Below are 21,173 nucleotides of genomic sequence, written 5' to 3'. Positions count from 1 at the left end.
CCAAGGCGGAATTCTTGAAGTTCTCACTCTCCTCCTTTGAAGGGCTAAGATTTATGTGGAGTTACTGTACAAGTCGCACCAGCCCCTCCACACGCGCACATCTTAAAACATTATGACCTCACTTTAATGATAATAAATTTCTCGTTAATTTCCCCACTGCCGGATTCGACGATGCTAGAGAAAGAAGTACTTTGGCTTAATTAGGTAAACGACACCCGAAGAAGAAATGGTTGACATTGCTCAAGGCCCTGGATGTAAATGCCGATATAAACGCGCAGCACGCATACGCTATAGATACAACAGTTTTGCAGTTTATTACTCCGAAAGGCAGCTGGTAAAACAAAAATTAGAAATCACTGCGTATGAAAGCTATAAACCTTTGTCATGTCGCCAATATCGAAGATGAAAACCATGCTGGTGGCTCTGGGGCGCTGCGTCAGTATGAAGGTGGTAGTCAGTGACTTCGTTAAGAGCGAGGACTTCAGCCTGAAAGAGAAAAATGTTGCCCTATAAGAATAATCAATACTTAAATAAAGAGAAAAATATCGCGGAACATGAAGACTGAATACCAAAACAGAGAGGGTTCTTAAGTTTGTTGCTGAGCCTGCAAATGTATTTTGTTATGATTTGAACAACGATAATAATTGGGGATGGAAAACTTTTTGTAAGCTAGCGCCATTGTGAGCAAGACTGCTCCTGAAGTGGATTGGGCGGCGCCACAATGAGGAGAAGTATCGAATAAGTAACGCTTTTCTTTCGCCCTTTCTCGCCCTGAAACTTTTAGTAAGATGCTTAGTGAAATCCCCGAGGCTAGAGTGGATTGGTTTTCATCGGGCTCACTACACCCATTGTAGGAAAAAGGTTTCTCTCATATCTCCCCAAGGAACCCTCTCCTGTGCAAGCTGCGGCCACTATATCGCTTCAAACTTCCTGGTCTCATCTAACATCTGACTTGCACCCGCATCCTGCTACGCATGCCGTCTCTTGGTATACTGTTCGCTATAATTATCGATTATCGATTACCTTGCCTCCACGTTACATGCCCTGTTCAAGGCCAATTTTCGACTAGTATGTGATTAATTCAAGCTTGTACCATCACCTAGTCTGCTCTCTTGTGCCCTCTTAACATTACATCTATCATTATCTTTTCCATAGCTCGCTGCGATGTCCTTTAGTTATACTCATTTCGTTAGCCTCCACGTTTCTGCCCCGTAGGTGAGCGCTGGTGAGATACAGCTGTTTTATACTTTTCTCCTCATGGATACTGGTAAATTGTCATGCATGATTGTAGAGTGTTTGCCTAATGCGCGCCGCCTAATTTATATTTTCTTGCAGACTTCAGAGTCGTGGTGTGGATTTGCGATCACTACGATTCCGTAGTAGGTGGTATACCTTAGCACTTCGAGCGTGGCACACCGATAAGCTTTCCGCTGTTTCCTTTTGAGCCTGATGAATATTACCGTACTTCTTTGCATGCCCAAATTTAGATCCACCGTACCGCTTTGCGTCACTATAGGTTCTCATATTGCTTTCCAATTCGACGCCTGAGTTATATAGCAATGCAATGTTATCGTCAAATCTATATATCAAACGTATTTCATGTTAATGTTTATCCCCTACTCTTCTCAATCCATGTCTCCGAATGCATTATATGAACACGTGGCGAACACTACCAGAGATAGTTCATGTTGTGGCTGCTTGCGTGACGCCCTTCCTGATTTCTGTTTTTCTCTATCATTTTCCCTGTGAACGACTAGACGGCTCTGCCTCCTTCAGAACCGATGCTTCGGCCATTATAGTGCACAATGTATCGGCTACGTCAGAGATCTTTGTGCAATTTCTCCGCTACCTCAACCATTTTATAAAATGACACTGCTGATGACACTGATCTCTCTGGTTCTTAGCGCGTACAACTGATTTCTGCTTATGACTTTCTTCCTCTTTACAGCCTATAGGGAACCTTTTTTTTAGAGAACGCTCCCTTCTCTTCGTATAACACTTTCTCATGCCGACTAAATTAAGCTTATTTGTGAGCTCACAACACGGCCAATTCTATTATATCTAGGTGGTTCGAGGTATTTACGCTTCCGCTTTTCTTCATCAGGTCTTCTGCGCCTTAAAGAACTTAGTGCTATCCCGCATTACTACTCTACAGCGCAAAATTCCGGATGTCACTTAAGGCTAATGGCGTGGTGTGAAAGCGAAAGCATGCACGCGGAGTGTTCGCCCGCAGATATGGCGTACTACTCTAATGAAGAGGCGAGCGAAACTAGTCTGTTCGCGCCGCCCGAATGGAACTTCATGAAGACGACGATACCTAAATTCGGAGCGACAGACTGGCAGTTTAGCGCAAGGGGTGTTGTGTTGCGCCGATGATGTAGTGCTCAAATGAAGTGGGCAGCAAGCTGATCTGTTTGCGCCGCCCGAATGGAAGTTGATGAAGACGACGATACCTAAATTCGGAGCGACAGACTGGCAGTTTAGCGCAAGGGGTGTTGTGTTGCGCCGATGATGTAGTGCTCAAATGAAGTGGGCAGCAAGCTGATCTGTTTGCGCCGCCCGAATGGAAGTTGATGAAGACGACGATACCTAAATTCGGAGCGACAGACTGGCAGTTTAGCGCAAGGGGTGTTGTGTTGCGCCGATGATGTAGTGCTCAAATGAAGTGGGCAGCAAGCTGATCTGTTTGCGCCGCCCGAATGGAAGTTGATGAAGACGACGATACCTAAATTCGGAGCGACAGACTGGCAGTTTAGCGCAAGGGGTGTTGTGTTGCGCCGATGATGTAGTGCTCGAATGAAGTGGGCAGCAAGCTGATCTGTTTGCGCCGCCCGAATGGAAGTTGATGAAGACGACGATACCTAAATTCGGAGCGACAGACTGGCAGTTTAGCGCAAGGGGTGTTGTGTTGCGCCGATGATGTAGTGCTCAAATGAAGTGGGCAGCAAGCTGATCTGTTTGCGCCGCCCGAATGGAAGTTGATGAAGACGACGATACCTAAATTCGGAGCGACAGACTGGCAGTTTAGCGCAAGGGGTGTTGTGTTGCGCCGATGATGTAGTGCTCAAATGAAGTGGGCAGCAAGCTGATCTGTTTGCGCCGCCCGAATGGAAGTTGATGAAGACGACGATACCTAAATTCGGAGCGACAGACTGGCAGTTTAGCGCAAGGGGTGTTGTGTTGCGCCGATGATGTAGTGCTCAAATGAAGTGGGCAGCAAGCTGATCTGTTTGCGCCGCCCGAATGGAAGTTGATGAAGACGACGATACCTAAATTCGGAGCGACAGACTGGCAGTTTAGCGCAAGGGGTGTTGTGTTGCGCCGATGATGTAGTGCTCAAATGAAGTGGGCAGCAAGCTGATCTGTTTGCGCCGCCCGAATGGTAGTTGTTGAAGATGACGATACTCACACCCAACGTGAGAAACTGGCAATTCAGCGTTGGGGGTTTTCTCCTGCGGCATAGGCTCAGTGCTCTAATGAAGCGACATGTCAAGCGGATGTCTGTGCGCCGGCCTAGCACCGAAACCCGCTTCTGAGGAAATTTAATTTAAGAAACTTCATGATCGTTTCTCTGCTGATGGCGTCAGGAGTGCCACCAGTTTCTACAAGGCGGAACACCGAGCATCCGACAAGTGAGCCCTAATGAGAGCTTTCGCATTAATAAGAGAGTAGTTGCTCATTAGCAACTACACAAGCGAAGAGATACGGCTACAAAGGAAAGCGTTATAGCTTTGAAAGTTCGTAGTTGTAGAGAAATTCCTCCTTGTTCAGGGACTGTGCCCGCGACCACCACCTATAGCTATGGCTGCACAGGGATGGATGCTAAAGAGCAATATTATCCCCTTATTACAAATGTTCTTTAGCTTGGGGTATCCCTGTGAACAGTGCGCTAATAACGTTTCCACTCGATCAATTCGATCTTATATTACCGTCTGCTAGCCGCTCTCGCTAGCTTCGATGCACTCGATCGATTCGATCTTATATTCGATCTAGCTTCGATGCTAGAACGACTGCCCTGGACAAGCAGTTGTACTGGGTTCGATTCCCTGACCAGCTCGAATCTTTCTTCATCTATAAAGATTCCTTGAAAGCTGTGCAGTTTTCTTTTCTAGCTGTTCGGCTGCCCTAGGGTGGATGCAAATAAGTCAATACTTGCTCTTTACTGAAACATGTCAATATTCTTCATAGCTTCCTGGAACAGAACCACACATTCTGATGGCAAGGTCTATCAGAATGCACTGGTCAGGAGACCAAATTCAAGAGGCCGGAACCCCTGCGACATGCTGAGAAGGTGGCTGAAAAATTTGGGAAAGCTTTGCAAGGAGACTATGTTCTGGGGCTACCAGCCTTAATCTGTTATTGGAAGTGGTAATGTCGGTTTTGATAACTGCAGGCTAATCCATGCTTTACGACAACATGGCATAGAAGTGTAGTGACCCAAGTAGCAAGCTTGTCAGATAGCATACTGTTGTGCGAAGCTTTTACAGGCATGTGAACATTAGTTCTGTCGATACCGAATTCGAATTACAAGCTAGTCTGGAAACCAACTGAGGGCACCCTCATGCGTTATATTCTGGTCTTGTGAACGCCGTCGCGAGGTTACTATGTGGTATCGCACTCTCGAAGTTGCGTCGCTAGTCAATAATTTTATCCTCACTCGACTTTTTGGAATCGGCGCAGGGCTTTGTTTTCTTGTCAGGCGGTATGAGCATACCAATGAAACGCTTTTTGATGTCAATATATGTACTGAAGTCGCATCTGGACAATGTGTATCAAGGTTCACTTAAGGCAAAGAAATTAAATGCGTCTCTTAAACTGACACAAGCGCTACGAAAAATCGTACTTTTTCACGCATTTCTCTGTAAGGTCAGACTCAGATTCTTGGTTTGTGACAGAACAGCGCAAAACACCGGGACAAGAGACAAGCGCTAACAACATGCCCAAGCTGCTGTCCTGTCAGATTCTTGGGTGCCACAAACGTGTATGCAAGCTGACCGAGCTGGAATTGTTGGCGAGAAGCAGTCCTAGAAGAAATAAACTGCATGAGTATATTCGCTAACTTCAGAAAAACGGCTCTTATTCTTCTCAACAATGTGTTACGTATGGTGATTTGAGCAAGTTAGAGAAAGGAGGGCCAGTAACCGCCTTGGCCGCCGCGGCTGCCTCCGGGGTCCACGATCTCGACACTAAAAATTTTCTCCTGTGGTGCCCGTAATCCGAAGGCCAGATAATTGATAGTCCTTCGCAGTAACGAACTGGTTTCCAAGAGAAGGCAAGCATAGCAGGGGTAGGCAGAGAGTTAGGTGGGCGGATGAAATTAAGAAGTTTGCAGGGATAGGGTGGCTGCAGCTGGAACAGGAGAGGCTTAATTCGAAAGATATGGAAGAGATCTTTTTCGCACAGTGGGTGCAGTCAAGCTGATGATGATGGTGCCCAGGGCGGCATCTATTGACGGCGAATACAAGCCCCAGCTGCCATGTGCGTGTCAGCTAGGAGCGTGGGATTTCCTCAGCCCATTTCATACTTGAGAGAAAAAATTCGCTGTGGCTTAGCTTGGTTAAGCCCAGTAATTGCGAAAGCAATATCCGTACCTACGCCATGGTTCAGCTGGTAGTGTAGCTGGTGGTGGTGCTTGTGGTTAGACTTGTGGTGATGCATCAGTTATACAATCCAATCCACTCCAGTCCAGTCCAGTCCACTCCAATCCAATCCACTCGAATCAAATCAACCCCAATCCAATGTAATCCAATCCAATGTAATGTAATGTAATCTAATCTAATCTAATCTAATATAATGTAATGTAATCTAATCTAACGTAATGTAATGTAATGTAATCTAATCTAATCCAAGGCTGCCGGTGGTGGCACCGCCACTACTCGCAGACGGCGCGAGATGGTCGCCCAGCTCTTCGGCGTGACGTCACACAGAGGTCATGCGAAAGGTCAATGGTGGCACCGCCGCGTCACGGCAGAAGGCTTGAAAGAGCAAGTAGTAAAGCTTTCGCTTTAAAAAATGAAAGAAAACTGCCACGTTTTTGGCACTTGTGATGTAAAGTGTTAATAGCGCACACAATGTTAATTCAAAAAGCAACAAGAAGGTATCCTGTGGAAGAACTGCGGCAAGGCCGGTCTGGTAAAGTCGTGAGCTTTGTGGATGGCGTAACGTCACACGCAAAGCTCCAAACACTGAAGAAGACACATGCAAAATACAGTAGGCTACAGCAGAGCCGTTGGAAAAGTTCCGTTTTGGCTTGGTTCGTTTCGCCTCCTCAGCCCTTCTTACCCTTCAAAGTGCTCTCGTTGCCGCTGGTGTTGGCTACTAAGCGCGGTAAATGAAATGTGATACATCTTAAGCACAATAACAATTACAATTAACACTTTTCTTATAAACATTTAAGGGGAATATCGTTTCGCAGTGTGTTCTTCACTATGACATTGCAAAAGACTGTGTTTACGTGACTGTAGCTTTACCTATATGTGGTTTCTTTTGTAAAACCTCACGCCAGTCTTTCTAGGTACCTCGACGAAGTAAAACGATTCTGTCAATCTTTACGATATACCGTGAACCCATAAACTGGATGGCAGAACGACAGAAAGTTTATACAGCCATAGCATCGGTAGAAACGATTTATATTCAACGATTTACATTCGATATATATATATTATTTATATGTTCACAGCCATTTTATGTATCCCATCGTACTGACCATATTCATAAAGTCGGTTTAGTTTCTTTTAACACCAAGTATTTTTCCCAGTCATTTTTGCTGCGTACCTCGCATGACTGGAATCCCCTTCCTATAGATATTGCAGACATCAATAATTATGAGATATTCCGCGAAGCTATCACTAGCATTGTATACTCGGGTGTTATTTAAATTTGTCTCTTTGTTGTATTTTGTAATCTTATTTTTGTGTTTTGTCACTCCGCCTCTGTAATGCCTCTGGCCCTGAGTGGTGCAATAAATGAAATGAATTATATATCTCAAAGGAAGGTGATAGAATTTTATAGCAGTCAAGGAGACTCATATACTGGAATGTGTGAAGCTTATAAGTGCGCGATGGTCGATTTTATGTTTTTTCGCCAACATTTAAATTAGTAACAAATTACCGATTAAATCCACGAAGATATGAAGGCTTCTCTTATGAGCGCTGTGACATTGCGGAGAAGCTTGATCATGCCGTCATGGGCGGTGTGACTTTTAGTTGTGCACTGCCTTCACCCTACCCTGCTTGACGTCACGGGATCCGGACAAAGGACGCTCTGAGGGATTTGCCTTGGAGGGTGTACTGTCCGTTCAGGTAATCGCCTTTGTGTTGTAAATTTACCGCTGCCGCAGGTGATATCTACATGCTACACCCTGCCTGGCGCTGCGTATACGCCACAATGCCCTCGCAGATTTATTCGACCATTAAGCCATGATCTGAAATGCTAGCACAAATATGTATCACATGGCAAAACTTAAACTCTCACACAGCCGGTTCTTTTATGCTTGTGACATTCCAAGACTAAAGTTCCCATCATTTGCCGCCTAAGCTACGCTAACGTAGAGATCATGGTACTGCAAAAATGTGCGCGCTCTTTATTGTTTCGATCTTACGCAGAAACAAGGAACAACACAATAAGTTTGTCGCCAAATAATTGCGTTAAGATGTTCTGGCAGGCTAGTTGGTTAAGCACTATCATGGTCTCACTCTTCCAGGTGCTGTGTGTGTCTAAGATTGCGTTGTTCGCTTCGTGATAACGGTGGCTCAGTGGTTATGGCGCTCGGCTGCAGACCAGAGAGACGCGAGTTCGATGCCGGCCGCGGTGATCTAATTTCGATGGAGGCGAAATTCTAGAGGCCAGTGTACTGTGAGATGTCAGTGCTCGTTAAAGAACCGCAGGTATGGAATTTCCGGAGCCCTTCACTACGGCGTCCCTCACAGCCTGAGTTTCCCGGGAAGTTATACCCCAATAAACTAAACCAAACTCTTCGTTACGGGACTTGTAGCAGCCATGCCATTCATTGAGGGTAATGTGGATTCATAAACATATAAAATGTAACTCCTTTTCTGTGTCTTTTTTAAATCTTTTTGCTTTCTTGTGCTTCACTGCGTACCAAACTAACCCTGTTGTTTATGACGCCCTAAGTGCAACTATTACGTGATCAAGTTCCTTTTGCGTAAGCTTCTACGAACTACACGACAGGGAAATCTACTAGTAACGCCGTATATTAGCCTGGCCACCAGTTCTTACAGTGGCATCCCAAAGGCGTGGGTTCGAGTCCTCGAAAGTTCGAGAGATAAACTAAACCTTTTCGCGTGCTTCATTTTCACGAGCCTTCGCGTGGTGTGGACGGACGGCCAAAATATCTACTGGCAAAGAAGCGAAAATGTTGCCGTTGGATGCATTTCTGCATTGTAAGGTTGCCCCATCTTGAAAGAAAGTAAACACCAAGCCATTGCCTGTAATACACCATATCCCACGCAGCGAATACCGAATCTTTGGCTCGTGAATAGAAATTCATTTTGAGCTACATGCAACGTACCCTTTGAAATCCTCGCTTTGTGTAATAACTTCCCACGTAGATTTCCCGCCGCAGGTCGAGTTGTGTTTGCCTGGCGCCCCTGCGTTGTCCTTATTAGTGGTGTTGTCGCAGAACTGCGCCACCTGTGCATATAATCGCCAGGTGTGACTTCTAAAAAACAGAGTATGTTAATGATCCACTCAGTGTTATCCGCGACGTAAGACATCCATGAATTGCCCTCTAGGATATGGCAGTGCAACAGAAGAAGAAGATTACGATTTCACGATCAGCGCATTTCGTTCTTATGCATCAGAGAACACAAAATAAGGCATTCAGTTTGGAATCGAGCTATACCCACCCGCTCCGTAGCCAAACTGTGCTCAACAACAGTGCTGTTGGGCCTAGTTGGCACATGACAATACTACAGATGGTCGATGAGCGCAAAACATTAGACAATCCACGTACACGAGAGAAACACAACAACAGGCGAAAAACACATGGACAGTTGGCATGTCCTTGTTTTTCTCTCGTATCCGTGGATTGTCTAATTTTTTGCGCACATCGATCAACCGTACTATTATCGTGCGCTCGAGAAGCTGACAAAATTAAGAATGCTCTACGTTTGCCAAAAATACAGACTACGCGTTCAACAGACAAAATAAATGCAGGAAGCACTGCGAAAGCACCCAAAATAATAGCGAAACGGCTGAAGTGCATTCCAGCGCCACCTAACCAGGGCCGAGAAAAACCCAATGCGGGGCTCGCATTCTCACTGTCCGCTGTCACCGACGCTCTGACCGGTTCGCAAGCAGTGATTCAACAGACGCCAGGGGTGCGGTAGACAGTGGTGCATTACGGCGCACTGACAGCGCTGTACGTCGTTGCTCCCTGAGCATCTTCAAGTACGACAGCTACTTGTGCCTGTGAAGTGGCGGTCAACATCAACTGACGTGTGTCATCCGTATGAAGCTCGAACGCGGTCTAGAAGCAAATACCAGCGACATGTACTAGCACCAGTGGAACTGGAGTGCAGAAATCAAGTCAGCGCACAAACATTATAACGAAACATATCAGTTGAGCACATACTTGCGATTAAAAACCAAAAACACAATAGAAGTTATGGCTATTTAAAGACCTTTTAGTCAAGTACTATCAAAGGCGAAGTAAGCACTCCCTTTGTAAGTCCCGAATCTTGCCGCACTGCATACAGGCGTCACCTGACGACGCACTTCTGGTGTAGAGATCGGTCCAATGCTTCGCGGGTCGCTTCTATGAAGCCAATCAGTTACTTTTGTCCACGATAGTACACTTCGTTGGAAAGAACAACGCTTTTCTTGTCACAAAAATGCTTTGTTTCGCTAGCGCAATCTTACAGCCTGAAGCGGCGTCTACGCCGCGAGCTGCCGGCCCTGACCTTCCGTGTCGGTCCCATAGAGATATGTCGGCTCGTCATCTCGTCACTTAGTTGAGTTCGGGTCCTCAGTTTTTGTCACCGCAAATGACTACGGTTTGGTTATTTTGGTCCTTGTGCCACATTCTCGTGGGCTCGGCGCTTATTTTTTGCTGTCTTGGTTACCATTCAACTCCTAGATTTGACAATGCTGCCCTCGTAAAGGCTTCACGTTGTTCGAAAACAGTGCAGAGCACGCGAAGGAGCGCTCAGTAGGAAAGCGTAAAGGCGACAACTGCTTCCCTGCCGCCACACTACGGTACCAGGTACGGTATTAAAGTCACTTTGGTACTTGTATGCCGTTGTAACTTGGCGCCGATAGCTGTCATAAAGATGTTTACAAGACCTACGTGGTGAAGGTGGGTGTGATTTTTTCATGATTGCTTTCTAGTTTGCACGTAAAAACACGTCCCATGGTGAATTCTCCTCGATTCCTGGCACGTGCAATATGACTGAATAATAATGAGTTGTGTTGACGGGATGAAATATTGCAGAGGAAATATTTGTGTTCATTGTGAAGAAATCACCTAATCAATGTATACTTGGTAGGGCTCTGATGTTTAAAGTAAGGTTACTTCTCAAAGTTTTTCTGAAAAACGTGGTTGCGCAAGGCGTCCGCCGAAAGCTGCCGGCAGACTGAGGGCTCATAGCGAGAGAGCCCCGTGGTATTCTTAGTCTTCAGTGCGCGAATCCTACTTCGTCTTCGCGGCCGTTACAATTTTCTCCTGCACATCCAAATCTGCTGGGCGAACATTGCTGGCCAGCAGGAGTCGCAGTCAATAAAGCGAGGCAGGTTCGATAGTTCAGCGTTTCTGCAACGGTGAACAGTTGCGGTGAGGCGTGTAATCTGACAAATTGCGTAACTGATTCTGGCGAGAAACCCATAAGGTCCGTTGTAATGAGCCAGTATATAGCTTAAGGTGCAAGCAGCGGTGCCTGAAGGGGCTAAAAGCCAGGGCCCATTGCCTGGAGCTCAAGTGACATACTGCCGGCGATCATTAAGCTGTACACGGACTACCAGGACACGGACTATCTGGTAACGAGTGTACCAGGAGCTTGGAGGAACGCTAACATTATATTATTTCATAAGCAAGGAGACGTAAAGGACTTGAAGAATTACAGACTCATTGGTTTATTGTCAGTTGCCTACAAGGTATTTTCTAAGCTAATCGCTAATAGAGTCAGGACAACCCTAGACTTTAATCAACCAAATGATCAGGAAGGCTTTCTTAAAGAATACTCGACAATAGTCCACATTCACGCTATCAGTCAGGTGATAGAGAAATGCGCAGAATATAACGAACTCCTATATTTAGCTTTCATTGATTACGAGAAAGCATTTGACTCAGTGGAAACCACAGCTGTCATGCAGGCATTGCAGAATAAGGGTGCAGGAGAATGTTTTGCGAAAATATTGGAGGATATTTATAACTATTGCACAGTTACCATAGTCCGCCATAAGATCAGCAATAAAATTCCAATAAGGAAAGGTATCAGGCAGGGAGACACTAACTCGCAATTGCTATTCACTGCCTGTTTACAGGAGGTATTCCGAGGCCTGAAATGGGTACAGTTGGGGATAAGAGTTAATGTGGAATTCCTAAGTAATTTGCGATTCACTGATGACATTACCTTGCTAAGTCACTCAGGACATGAACTGCAGAGCATGATCAATGAATTATACAGGCCGAGCAGAACGGTGGGGTTAAAAATTAACATGCAGAAAACCAAAGTAATGTTCAACAGACTAGCAAGCGAATAGCAGTTCGCCATTGGCAGTGAGGTGCTGGAAGTGGTAAGAGAATATGTCTACTTAGGGCAGGTAGAGACCGCTTATCCGGATCATGAGAAAGAAATAACTAGAAGAATTAGAATGGGGTCAAGCGCATATGGCAGGTTCTCTCATATCATGAATGGCAGTTTGCCAATATCCCTCGCGATAAAAGTCGACAATAGCTTTGTCTTACTGGTACTCACCTATGCGGCAGAAACGAGGAGGATAACAAAGAGGAATCAGCTTAAGTTAAGGAGAACACAGTGAGCTATGGAAAGAAAAATCATAAGTGTAACGTTAAGAGATCGGAAGCGGGCGGACTGGGTGACGGAACAAACGCGAGTTAATGATATCCTAGTCAAAATCAAGAAGAAGAAATGTGTTGTGTAATCGTTGCGGCTAGAGCGATAGCGGCGGCGCGACGATCGCGAGAGCTGGCTACAAGATAAGCCGCGCTGCTCGGCCACCGGGGATTCCACTACAAGCTGTGATGGAATAAACCACGTTCGGTTTTCCACCCATCTGGCCTTCGTCTGCTGTCCCCGACAAAACACGACATTTGGCGAAGAGGATGGGATTCTGACCAGTTCTACAGCAAGCCGACATGGAAACAGATGGTTCGGCAGCGGCGGGAGCAGTGACGCAAATCGTTGGTCGACTGGGACACATCGAGCCCTTCGACGAGTCTACGAGCGACTGGCCGTCGTACGAGGAACGCTTAACGTCGTTTCTTCTGGTCAACCGCATCCCCGAGGACGACAAGGTACACGCTTTTTTGAGGCTCGTAGGCCCAAAGACGCACAGTCTCCTCAAGTCATTGACAGCGCCGGAATTGCCGTCAGCTAAAAGTTTCGACGTGCTAAAGAAACTTCTAGGCGACCACTTGTCACCGAAGCCGTCGGTAATTAGTGAACGCGCGAAATTTCACAGGAGAGCGCAACTCGAGACTGAATCGATTTCGGAATATGTTGCACAGTTGCGGAAATTGGCACAGACATGTGAATTTGAATCCGCACTCGATCAGTCGCTGCGGGACCGTTTTGTTTGCGGCTTGCGCAGAAAAGATATACAGCGAGTGTTATTCACGGAGGATAACAAGCTAACCTTTCACAAAGCCGTGGAACGAGCGCTAGTCATGGAAGCAGCGAAAAAGAGCGTAGCAGAGGCGCACGCCTCTGATACGGGCGTTCCAGACGTTCACAAGGTCAGAGCCGTTGGGGAAAGCGATATGACGCAGCGAAATTGCTATCGCTGCGGGTCGGCGAAGCTTGCAAGCCGACTGTGTCCGCACATAGCAGCCACCTGTTTCAAATGTGATAAGAAAGGACACATTCAAAGGGTGTGCCAAGCTAGCAAGCAGCAAAAGACGAAGGGAGCGCGGCGAAACTCGATGAAGATGTTGGTTCCCGTTCAAGCTTCTGTAAGCATGAAGGAAATTATTTCGCCTGGTCTGGCTCCGATAAAAATTTGTGTGCACGTGGAAGGGCGGCCCTTTGTCATGGAGCTGGATACAGGGGCTACTGTGTCCGTCATGTCTTTATATCAGTTTCGGCAGATGTTTCCTTCAATCAAGGTCATGCCAACGACACTGAAGCTGCGGACGTTCCAGGGAGCCATAGTCCAGCCTGTTCGAGTCGCTCACGTGGCCATGCAGTACGGAGAGCAGAGGGCCCAGCTACGTCTCTACATCACGAAAGAAAAGGGACTTCCGCTGCTAGGTCGACAATGGTTGCAAGCCATCCGACTCAATTGGAGCAGTATCTTCGAGCTCAACGCTATTTACAGGTCAGATGGTTCTGCTTGTTCGAGTCAAACTGCCAGACTACGCGCACTTCTAGACAGATACCAGAGTTTGTTTAATGACGAACTGGGAACAATTTCGGAAGAAAGAGCAGAGTTGTCGCTAAAAGATGGTAGCGTGCCGAAGTTTCTGAAGGCAAGAAGTGTGCCCTTTGCATTACAACCTGCGGTCGAGGCCGAGCTTAATAAGCTGGAAGGCATGGGAGTCATTTCACCAGTTGCGACGAGCAGCTATGCCACACCGGTTGTACCAGTAGTAAAGAAGGACGATGGCATAAGACTATGCGGTGATTACAAGACCACCCTAAATCCTTGTCTTGAACCTGACCGGTACCCACTGCCGAGAGTCGATGAGTTGTTTGCGGCGCTCGCAGGGGGCCAAGAATACCTAAGATTGATCTCAACAGAGCCTATCATCAGGTGGTGGTGTCAGAGTCGTCAAGAGAGTACTTGACACTCAATACCCATAAAGGACTTTTTGCGGTAAACAGGCTACCGTTTGGGGTTTCATCGGCACCATTCATTTTCCGAAGAATTTTCCAAAGAATTATCATTTTCCAAAGAAGACCTGAAAGGCGTCAGCTGCTATTTGGATGACGTTCTCATCACTGGAAGGACGGCAGACCAGCATTTTGCAAATCTGGAAGCTGTCCTAAAGCGGTTGACGAAGCGCGGGGTTCGAGTAAAGAAAGAAAAGTGTTCGTTCTTTCAAAAAGAACTGCGCTATCTTGGTCATGTTATCAGCGTAGCAGGTGTCAGCACAACGCCAGAAAAGATAGAAGCCTTGACGAAAGCTCCCGCGCCCACAAGCAAGCAGCAGCTGCAGTCGTTTCTGGGCGTCGTCAATTACTACGGGAAGTTCGTTCCACGATTGTCTACTCTGGCCAGTCCTTTTTACAAACTGCTGCGTCGCGATCATCCATGGCGCTGGGATGCATCGTGCCAAGCGGCGTTCGAGGAAGTCAAAAATGCGTTGGCGTCATCCGCGATACTGGCGCATTACGACCCCGATAAGCCTTTGCATGTGTCTTGTGACGCTTCCCAGTACGGCGTGGGTGCAGTACTTTCTCATGTTGCGGACGATGGAAGCCCTCGCCCGGTCGCTTATGCGTCGCGCTCATTAAATGACGCTGAGAAAAAGTACAGTCAGCTAGAAAAGGAAGCACTTGCCATCATTTTTGCAGTCAAAGAGTTTCATTTCTACATCTATAGAAGATGTTTCACATTGATCACGGATCACAAGCCGTTACAAACCATCCTGGGGCAGAAGACAGGCATTCCACCGATCACGGCAGCACGCTTGCAGCGATGGGCTATCACTTTGTCTGCTTACAAGCACTCGCTCGTGTAGAAAAAGTCCAGTGACAACGCAGAGGCAGATTTTTTTCAAGGTTCCCTCTCCAGGGCCAGCAAGACGGCACGTCCGAAGGCGAGAAATCATTTTATGCACTGCGCCTGGAGTCGATGCCCCTATCCGCCAAAGAGATTGCGTGTGCCACATCACGTGATCCGATGCTTAGTAAGGTGCTCCATTTTACTAGCACAGGTTGGCCATCGTACCTGCGAGATGCAAGCCTAAAGCAATTTTTCGACAGACGTTTGCAGATCAGCGTGTGTCAAGGGTGCCTCATGTATGGCATGAGGGTTGTTATCCCGTCTACCCTTCGAGAGTCTGTTCTCGACGAAATGCACCAAGGTCATCCTGGAATCGTTCGGAGCAAGGAATTGGCTCGCAGCTACGTCTGGTGGCCGTCAATTGATGCAGATTTGGAAACAAGGGTACGAAGTTGTCAAGCGTGCCAGCAACAACGTAATGAACCATGTAAGGCACCTCTGCATCCTTGGGCATGGCCGACCGCACCATGGAGGCGAATTCACCTGGACTTCGCGGGGCCTTTTCGAGGAACCACATTTCTAGTGGTAGTAGATGCCCACTCGAAGTGGCCAGAGGTGTTCGTCATGCGGAGCACAACGTCCGAACGTACTGTTGCTTGCTTGCGTGAACTTTTCTGCAGATTCGGATTGCCAGATACGGTAGTGTCCGACAATGGGCCACAACTGGTGTCCGAAGAGTTCAAGGCATTCATGCGGGACATCGGGGCCAGACATGTCGTGAGCGCCCCTTATCACCCAAGCACAAATTGCCTGGCTGAACGTTTTGTGCAAATATTAAAGTCGTCTCTGCGCAAATCACCTCCTGGTGAATCTGTCGAAGTGGCACTTCATAAATTTTTGTTGGCATACCGAAATACGCCTCATCCTACGACAGGAGAGGCACCAGCTAACCTCTTGATGGGTTAGCTGGTGCCTGGGTTAGCTGGGTCAGTCAGTTCACCCAAATGCAGCAAAGGAAAAGCAACAGAGACTGTTTTTGCATTAATGACAGTGTTTTAGTTCGCAATTACAGAGGCTCGCCGAAGTGGGTTCGTGGAACTATCCTCAAGAACACTGGACCAGTCTCCTACAAAGTCCTGGTGAGCACGCCCCGAGGCAAGTTCATCTGGCGTCGGCACCTCGACCAGCTGCTGGGTAACACAAGCCCTAAGGTGACACCAGGGTCATCCGACGTAGACAACGTGGAGGGGTTCCTGCTTTTCCCTCCAAACCAAACAGGTGACCAGCCAGCATCAGAAGAGCCGGTGCCCTTGCAGCCTCCCGAGGTCCCTCCGGCGCCCGCCCCTACATCCGAGACGTCGGCTCTTGGAAGGCGCTACCCGTCAAGAAATCGCCGTCCACCCGAGCGATACGAAGCTGGCTTTTAACTATTGTATAAGGATACAATTGCATCCTCTAAATAAAAGGGGAGGAGTGTTGTGTAATCGTCGTGGCTAGAGCGATAGCGGCGGCGCGACGATCGCGAGAGCTGGCTATAAGATAAGCCGCGCTGCTCGGCCACTGGGGATTCCACTACAAGCTGTGATGGAATAAACCACGTTCGGTTTTCCACCCATCTGGCCTTCGTCTGCTGTCCCTGACAAAACACGTCAAAATGTGCTTGGGCTTGGCATGTAATGGGAGAGGCCTGGGATAGGCCTTTGCCCTGCAGTGGGAGTAGTCAGGCTGATTATGATGATTATGATGATGATGATGAACTACGCGAACTCGCGTCTTAGAATTGGAGTTATAGCAGGATCAATGAAACCACACAACTCCGTACCTTTATTCCATACCTGTAAGAAACCCGGAATAATCTTTATTGACTTTTAAAGACGAGCGGACACCGCGGTAATTGGGATTACTTTTCGTACTCTAGAGCACTTCAGACGAATATTTCTGTCCAAAAGTATAAATAAACGAGGGACGTCAATTGAGAAACTGCATAGAGTTTGCAGGACGCAACGCACCGGCACGTGAAGAGGCTAGCAGCCCATTTAAACTGCAATGTAGCACTAGCATTCCTTTACATCCAAGTGGAATAGTGCTTCAAAGAAGATTACCAGCCTAAGCATCTTATGAACGCTGGCCATAGTGTCAACCGAGTACTCGACTCACCAGTGAGAATGATGGAGTGTGGTTAGATGATACAAAATTATTAGTCGAGAACTGTGTGGTGCACAGACTTCTCAACTAAACAAAATCAATTCTTCACCGCATTCAGTAAATCCATCGCAACTAAATACAATATCCATGAGGTGGTCTGACGGAGAGCTTCAAAATAAAAGACGTGGAAATAGACTTTAAATTTGTAGTGAAGACGAATATAAGATATTGAACAACAACATTTTGTCCGTGGTATACGCGAGCATCAATTCAACACTTCGGCATAAGATTCCTCACACATAACAAAGTTCAAGCTAGGCAACGTCACGCTAGCTACAGCAACCAGCTCAGGACGGTAGAACGAGGCACAATCTAGAATCGCAGAACAATACTGATGATGCTAAGCTGGGTGTCACTAGTTTCCTGAGGGCGAAAACAAAGAGACTATAGACTGCTCGGACAGTGTCGCGTTGGACGTGGGCTAGAACACCGCAACTACCGCTAGGCACTAACGGGAAATATTCTCCATTAATCTGCAAGAAACCTCTGGAAACTCGACGGCAAATTCATGTCTCAAGCTGGAAGACACCGTCCTACTACGTGCGCGTAGGAACGAAGCCTTGCGTGTTTTGCTTTAAAGCGAACTACGTGTGATACCTCAACCTAATGTTTGTTTTCTTTCGATCACACTCTCGCAGTGTTTGCTGCTTCGTGAAAAGCATCCATTTGATATTTCAGAACTAGATCGACAGTTTTCAATTTAGATAAAACGCTGCGTCTTTAGGTTCCGTTTACTTTCGAACACTGGTGCTATCTGCTCAGACTCGCCTTTTTCTTTCTGTGTAACAAATGCACCTTTTCCTACCTGTGTGACCCGGAAGCGAATAGAGACATGCGTAAGACAGTTTACATAAGCTAGAAGTCAGTTCCTCGAAATACAAAACGAGCTGACAGAGGACGACCAATTCCGGTTGTACTTGCAGTGAATTTTAAGAGGCTGAACGCTCCCGAAACGCTCCATGTCAAAACACAAAGCGCACAAGCTGAAACTCTTTTTATTGGTTGCTGACTATGGCTGTGCCGGTGGCCTGATAAGTGCGCGTTGGCGTAATTTATTTCGTCAAGCGTGTCTGGCTGAAACGGCCCACCCCGTGCAAGAATGTTGAGTAAACTCGATGTATTAATCGTTGTCTATACCCGGCCGGCGCATATCCTCCCGACAAAACATCCAGAGTCACTCTGATTAGAACCATGCGAAGACCACCAACAGTCGCCAGGAGAGTGATTCTACGCTATTAAGCTGCCTACTCTTCTCCGATATTTATGATTGATTTCGAATATGAACAAAGGTCCTCTCAAAATTTTTTAAGTGTGCTTAAGTGAAGTACAGTCGGGAGCTTCGCTGTGGTGGCTTGTCTAGCTCCGTCGCGATGCTTGTCGTCAACGCTATCACCATCGTAATCTCTCCAGCGGCAAAAGTCTGTCCCAAAATTATTTTGCTTTGGGAGCCTTTGTGGTCCTATATTCCCGATTGCTTCAAGTCTTAGAGCTTGGCGGCGACATCTGGCGGCCATTTATAGCGCATGTATGGAGGCAGCAGATAAGCAGCGCATGGTTACATGGCGGCTACAGGCTGTAAAAAAAGGAATTGACGTTCGCATGCTTACCAAGCCATCGTCACAGTATAGGGACAAATGGCGACCGTCGCCAGATATGCCGAACTGATCGAAGACGCCATAACGATAGCGGGCCCACTCGTAGAGAAATTGGTGCGCTGCAATGGACAGTACCAAGAAAAGTTACCCATTTAGTTCGCTTAGCCAAAACGATGGCGTTAAAAATGATGCGTGGTGTTTTCATCATACTTAAAGAGATTTCAGAGTTCCTTTTGATTATATTTTAAGAGAAAGGAGATCACTTAACGCCCAACTTCCAATGACTTCGTTAGAACGGGCGGTGGTAGCCGCACAGGGCATTAGGCCTTTACCCTGGGGCCACTGGGCGCCGGACGCGCCGAATCTCCCCGCACGACGACCTCGGAGGGGAATATATGCCCTTCCTGGGAAAGGGTCGGGACAGTCGCAGGGGGGACCGGGTTGTCAGAGTGTGTGTTGTGTTGTTGACTTGCCATGTGTTGCCAGTGTGTAGTGTTCCGCCTTTTCTCCCCCATGGAATAAATGGTGGTTGTTGTGTTGTAGAAAAAGAATGTTTGTGGTGGTGAGTGATTAATAACGCCGATTGGATCACTCCGTTACTACAGACTTTACTTTTATAATCCTGAAAAGATCTAACATGATAAAGCGTTCATTTCAGTGTGTACACCTCGTTCCTTCTATGTTCCAATATTTTTATGAGCATGTCAGCAGAATGCGTAGTAGAGAGTTATTCTTCGCGAAAATAATGCTTGTTAAATTTGAGCTAGTTGATATAATCGGCATGAAATTCAAGAGTTATCGCGGTTCACAATTTGATATTCGTGCTTTACGGCGAACTAATATGTCCACAAAGCAAGAACAATTATGAGGTAAGAAACCAGGACTTTCTTTTCCCATCTTTAGATTTTTCTGGAGTGAAGGAGCCTTGTTTCACGAAAAAAAAAAACACATGGAGCACATTCGTAATAGGTTATCTTTGCTTCAGGTCCGAGCGACTACGGCCGAGAAGCACACTACCATTAGGACGTTTCTGCAGGCATACGAAACCATCGCCCACAAAAAAAGAACGAGAGTTGAGAATATCAGCTGCAACGTTTATTCGATACGTCTTGGATTGCCATTTGATGTTTTCAACCACAGTCTAGGGAGAAGGTCCTGCTGAGACGGAAAAATTCTTGAGCACTTTCATTTCATTTGATTTTCATTTTTATTTGTACTTATTTTTCACTGTACAGAAAGCTAAAGGATCAGGGACGGAAGGTACTGTGTACCTCACACTAGGTTCCTGAACCACTGCTTTGTTCGGAAACAGTGCAATTTTCAGAACAAAAGGGCACCATATTGATGTAGTGGGCGCTCAATTTCCGTCTAGTTTTCATATTCTTTGCATATTTCTATTGTACTGTTGTATAAGAGATTATACTAGACGTGCTAAAAGACGGAAATGGCGTGGAGCAGCCGTCTTTGAGAAACCAATCTTAAAGAGGGCCAGAAAGGGGCTATTAAGCGGGCTCTCAGTAATGTTGGGGTATGCTTGAGATGTCAAAAGACGGCGCTACACAAATATACTGCAGTAAGAATTTTTTAATGTGCTTGCTGAAGCTGATTTACCTGTACACAATATTTGAATTTCTAATTGTGTGCCTTTCGCACTGCACTCGTCACTTCTGGCACGCTGAAAGGTCGACGCTGCCGTCGGGCCCATCACCGACGCACGCGGGAATTCCTCAGGGGGCGGAGCTTCCTGACCGGCCAGAGCGAAGACGCTGACTGGCCGCGGGTATGGTACATGCCTAATGCTCGAAAGAATCTTACCAACAGCCACATCTACCGACATACGCAGCAGCGTACGATAGAGAAGGGTGCAAATTCGATGTAGAGGGCTCGCCAACTTTCGCGCACAAATGTGGGTTCTCTGCATCGTTTAGAAGTGTATTATTTCGCTCGGATGCTCATTACAACGAACAGTAGCGAATAACGAGCTGATGTGCGCTTCTCAAAATGAATTTCAGAGCTCCTGGAAACATAGGACTACTCTGCTCGTTCTACTTCTACGTCGTAAAGAAGAGTGTGGGCATGCGAATTTCGGTAATATGCGCTGTCGGTTTCATTTAAACTAATGAAAAGGGACAAGCTTTTGTATTTCAAATTCTATACTTGCTTACAGAAACATAAAAAATGCCCCACCGCAGTACCTCAGCGGTTACGGCGCTTGGCTTCTGACCCGAAAGACGCGCGTTCGATCCCGGCCGCGGCGCCCCAATTTCGATGGAGGCGAAATACTAGAGGCCCGTGTGCTGTGCGATGTCAGTGCACGTTAAAGAACCCCAGGTGGTCGAAATTAACGCAATACGGCGTCCCTCATAGCCGGAGTTGCTTTGGGACGTTAAACCCCAATAACCAACCAACTAGAAACATAAAAATACTATGAAAGAGTACCCAAACGAAATGTCATCCGATTCAGAAATTCAGAAGTAATACCGGTTATTTGAAATTCAAGAGGAT

The 21,173-nt window shown here is 46.8% G+C and overlaps 1 protein-coding gene across 1 annotated transcript in view; it reads right to left on the bottom strand.

Annotated features, from left to right (window-relative positions):
• Positions 1 to 353: 353 nt before the first annotated feature.
• Positions 354 to 21,173, bottom strand: part of LOC149325454 (calcium-activated chloride channel regulator 1-like) — a 34,499-nt gene continuing 13,679 nt past the window's right edge. The window contains exons 4-6 of the mRNA XM_089564292.1: positions 18,681 to 18,787; positions 8,531 to 8,652; positions 354 to 486 (exon numbers count right to left, since the gene is read on the bottom strand). Coding sequence (XP_089420418.1) covers positions 354 to 486; positions 8,531 to 8,652; positions 18,681 to 18,787 — 362 coding nt within the window. The remainder of the gene's footprint in view (positions 487 to 8,530; positions 8,653 to 18,680; positions 18,788 to 21,173) is intronic.

The sequence above is a fragment of the Amblyomma mixtum genome, chromosome 10, assembly GCF_055824585.1.
Source record: "Amblyomma mixtum isolate Tamu chromosome 10, ASM5582458v1, whole genome shotgun sequence".
NCBI classification, from domain to species: Eukaryota; Metazoa; Arthropoda; class Arachnida; order Ixodida; family Ixodidae; genus Amblyomma; species Amblyomma mixtum.
This window is presented reverse-complemented; position numbering and strand designations above follow the sequence as displayed.